This window comes from Nicotiana attenuata, unplaced genomic scaffold (genome assembly GCF_001879085.1).
Source record: "Nicotiana attenuata strain UT unplaced genomic scaffold, NIATTr2, whole genome shotgun sequence".
NCBI classification, from domain to species: domain Eukaryota; kingdom Viridiplantae; phylum Streptophyta; class Magnoliopsida; order Solanales; family Solanaceae; genus Nicotiana; species Nicotiana attenuata.
The window spans coordinates 495,920-499,989 of NW_017670639.1; the positions used below are offsets into that span (position 1 = coordinate 495,920).

The window sequence follows — 4,070 nt, forward strand, 5'->3', positions numbered from 1 at the left end:
CTAATAAAGATACTTGAAATAACTTAATTTAAGTATAAGTAACATAATAGATTTAAGGAATTAGTATTTTGAGTTTAATTACCTATTTGCTTGTAACAGAATTCATAATTCCAAGACCCAATGAAAAATTTAATGCTTTATTCGTTTTAAACTTATTATATAAACATATTTCCACATATAAAATTAATTCGGTACGGTTCGGTATTTTTCGGTTTATTTTTATAAAATAAAAAACCTATCGGTACGGTTATAGATTTATATAAAACTTACGGTTTCTTTAAAAGAAACCTAAAAACCGGTTCGATACGGTATGATTCAGTCGATTTAGTCGATTTTCAAATATCGACACCCGTAGGAGAACTTACAAACTAATAAAATACAGTAAAGGGGTGGTCACAATCATTTACTCTATAAAAGCTCCCTTGAAATTCGAAACAAAGGAGGTGTAAATTTATTAATAATCCCACTAGTGGGCAAAAATGTCAATTGACATCTAATAAAGCACCGAAGGAAAATGCAGCTAAAAAGTTAATCTGGGGTAATATTGTCATTTGCTAATTCAGCTTTTTATGTTATCGTCCGCTTTAAATGCAGCAACCTCATTTCGTCTAACTCACACTCAGCTTTGCTCAGCCATTTTTATTGCTAAGCAACTGATATTCGAAAATACATTATACAGTTCTATTATACATTCAGACAACTTAGTTTTTTCTGTTTCAGAACACAAAAACATTCATCTAATTCATAAATACAAGGTTAGCTTTCTACTTGCTTCAATTATGTTTCGATTTTCTCGACCTTCTTCGTATTTCAGTTACAGTTTTTTTTTTTTTCTCCAGATTGTTAGCAAATTACTATCTTTTTGATCCTTTTATTTGCGTTCTTTGATGTTGTCAGAGTTCGCGGGTCGGATTTTTCATATGAAAATATTTTCTAAAATTTGTTGGTTTCACGAAATCTTCCTTTAATTGATTTTCATAAGAAAAGGAGAAAAAAAAATCCATTTTTTAATTGATTTGGTTGGTGGGTGTTGTTGTTCTCGCTGAATTAAACACTTTTTCCAAATTAAACAATACTATTTATTAAACTTACTTCTTTAAATTTGATATGTCTTAGTGAAAATCGTAGCTCCTCACTTTCACCTTTGGGCTTTGAGTAACTGAATTATCAAATTCCAGGAGAGGGTAGGAGATGAAGAAAGAAACATAATTGGATAAGATTGTTACTGTAATATTGGAATTTTATGTTTGAATTAGCTTCTTATTTAATTCCAAGTTAATTCTAAATTTTCCATTAGCAGAAATTTAATAAAAGTAGAATACTTTCTTTGAATGAACTTTTGAAGATTTTCTTATAGATCCTTGGCTTCTGTTTCCTTTTTCTGTTAATCTTTTTGGTGTGTCACGATTTACATTTAGACAACACTTAGTAAGCATTAGTAGCTCAATACTTAAACCTGAGATAGTTGGATTCCTGGATTAATTTTTGATTAATAGATAATTGAATTACTACTATCCCCACCTAGTCCCACAGTCTTTTCATTAAATCTTTTATTAGCTATTTTAGTTTACCTATCAAAAGAGGGACAATTTTGATGCAGTGAGTTTATCTCAAGATGGCAAATTTTAATTTTAAAATTTGTCTTGTTACAGGTGGTTTTATAAAAGAGGAAACCTTTTTTTCTCTTCCTCTTAATTGATGGGGTCTCTAGCAGAGTCAGTCATGGAAGAAAATTACAGCAAACCCCCAGGAATCAGGTTCATGGAGAGGGCAAAGAAGTCAAGTCTCTCTTTCAAAACATATCAAGCCATAGTCCTAATTGTAACTTTTTTAGCATATGCAAGTTACCATGCTACTAGAAAAACTACTAGCATTGTTAAAAGTGCACTTGATCCCCAGACCCCTGGTGTGGATGCCTTGAAGTTTCCGTGGCAAAGGCATACCACTCAAGAAAGTTCAAGGCTTTCGTGGATGCTTAAAGATGGTTGGTTGCCATTTAACGGACCCGATGGTACGGCTATGCTCGGTCAACTTGATGTGTCTTTCCTTTTTGTATATGCCATGGGAATGTATTTCTCCGGGCACGTTGGCGATAGGATGGATCTAAGAATATTTTTGACAATAGGAATGGTAGGAACTGGTTTATTCACTGCCCTTTTTGGAGTTGGATATTGGGCAAATGTACACATCTTTTACTACTATCTAATAGTCCAAATGATGGCTGGATTGTTCCAATCCACTGGATGGCCTTCCGTCGTCGCTGTTGTTGGGAATTGGTTTGGGAAAAAGAAGAGAGGACTTATAATGGGTATTTGGAATGCTCACACCTCCATCGGAAACATTACGGGTTCTTTGGTTGCTTCAATCTTGTTGAAGTATGGATGGGGTTGGTCAATGGTTGTTCCTGGTAGCATTATTGCTATCATTGGCGTGCTGGTATTCCTTTTTTTGCCAGTTCATCCCGAGTCTGTCGGAGCAAATCATGATGAAGATGAAGATGAAGTGTTCACTCCTAGAAAAGAAGGCGAGGAAGTAACAGAGCGTCTGTTGAGATCAGATAGAGAAGAGGAATCAGCTGTGGGTTTTATAGAAGCATGGAAAATTCCAGGGGTTGCACCTTTTGCTCTTTGCCTTTTCTTTGCCAAGTTGGTGGCATACACATTTTTGTATTGGCTGCCGTTCTACATTAGCCATACAGGTATGCTAACTGTTATGTGCTTATTACGATAGACTTGCAGTCTTTTTATATCAGTATTTAATCATCAAGATATTAGACAAAAGTTTCGCTGATTTCTTTGTATTCTTTGATATTGCTGCAGCTATAGATGGAAAGTATTTGTCCAATGAGGAGGCTGGAAACTTGTCGACGTTATTTGATGTTGGAGGGGTAGTAGGTGGAATCCTAGCAGGTTACATATCTGACCGCTTAGGCGCTAGAGCTATAACCGCTGCCAGCTTCATGTACTGTGCTATCCCGGTTCTCTACTTGTATCGGAGCTATGGACACGTCTCCATGACCATAAACATCATCCTCATGTTGATCACCGGAGTGTTCGTGAATGGGCCTTATGCATTGATAACGACTGCTGTTTCGGCTGACCTGGGAACACATAGCTCTTTGAAAGGCAATTCACGAGCGCTTGCAACTGTTACCGCCATTATTGATGGCACTGGCTCAATTGGAGCTGCCATTGGACCACTGCTAACAGGTTACATATCAGCTACGAGCTGGAGTGCTGTTTTTACAATGCTCATGGGAGCAGCTTTTATAGCTGGTCTGCTTCTAACCAGGCTCGTTGTAGCTGAAGTCGGTGCAAAGATTCATCAATTAGGAGGGTCACCTAGATCAAGGTCCCCTGACCTTGAAGTGTGAAAACAAAAACAAATGGTATTCTTTTATTGCTTTTGTGAATGCATTTCCAAGCCTCAGTTCGGGTATTAGCCTCCGGTCACAGAGATGTAGAGGTGGAGATTCTAAAATCTAAATCAAGATTTCAGGTGGCATCTTGTATAAAGTCAAGAAATGAGAGGGTTTTATTCTCCTTCTCTATAGTGTATGGGAGTGAGTTTAAAAACTGCTGATCACTCCCTTTCTCTCATGAAATACCATTTCATTTCCGCATGTACATTTTTGTGTGCCAGATACAGTATTTAGTGTAGTGGGAGCCTGGGTTATTGAGAGTTTTGTACATCATTCGTTTTTTGGATTGAATAAAGCCAGTGCATCCTCCCAAAAGTTTTAGACTCTGAATTTACGTATCTTGGACAAGTTGAAGATCAATTATTGAAAGTTGTATCCACCTAAAGTTATGGCTATGGTAGGTGGGACAACAACTCATTGAATTTCTTATCTTTTGCATCTATTCCTGATTGAACAGCGTTCGTCAGGTCGTACTCTGCGATGGAAATTATTGAAGCTTTCACTCTCTTAATACGCAACTGTCATCCTGATCTAAAAAAGAAAAAATTAAGAATCTTTTAAAAAGTTTTTTTTCTTAAATTATACTCTTTCTGTAACACCATTTTAAATTTATTTTTGTTTTGCACTTCTACTCTCAACTTTAAAAGTG

The 4,070-nt window shown here is 36.2% G+C and overlaps 1 protein-coding gene across 1 annotated transcript; it reads left to right on the forward strand.

Annotated features, from left to right (window-relative positions):
* Window positions 1–614: 614 nt before the first annotated feature.
* On the forward strand, window positions 615–3,848 carry LOC109241804 (putative glycerol-3-phosphate transporter 1). The gene is made up of 3 exons (XM_019408597.1): window positions 615–755; window positions 1,653–2,698; window positions 2,820–3,848. Exons 2-3 carry the CDS (start codon window positions 1,699–1,701, stop codon window positions 3,371–3,373), a joined length of 1,554 nt encoding a protein of 517 aa, XP_019264142.1. The 5' UTR covers window positions 615–755; window positions 1,653–1,698; the 3' UTR covers window positions 3,374–3,848.
* The last annotated feature ends 222 nt before the right edge of the window (window positions 3,849–4,070 follow it).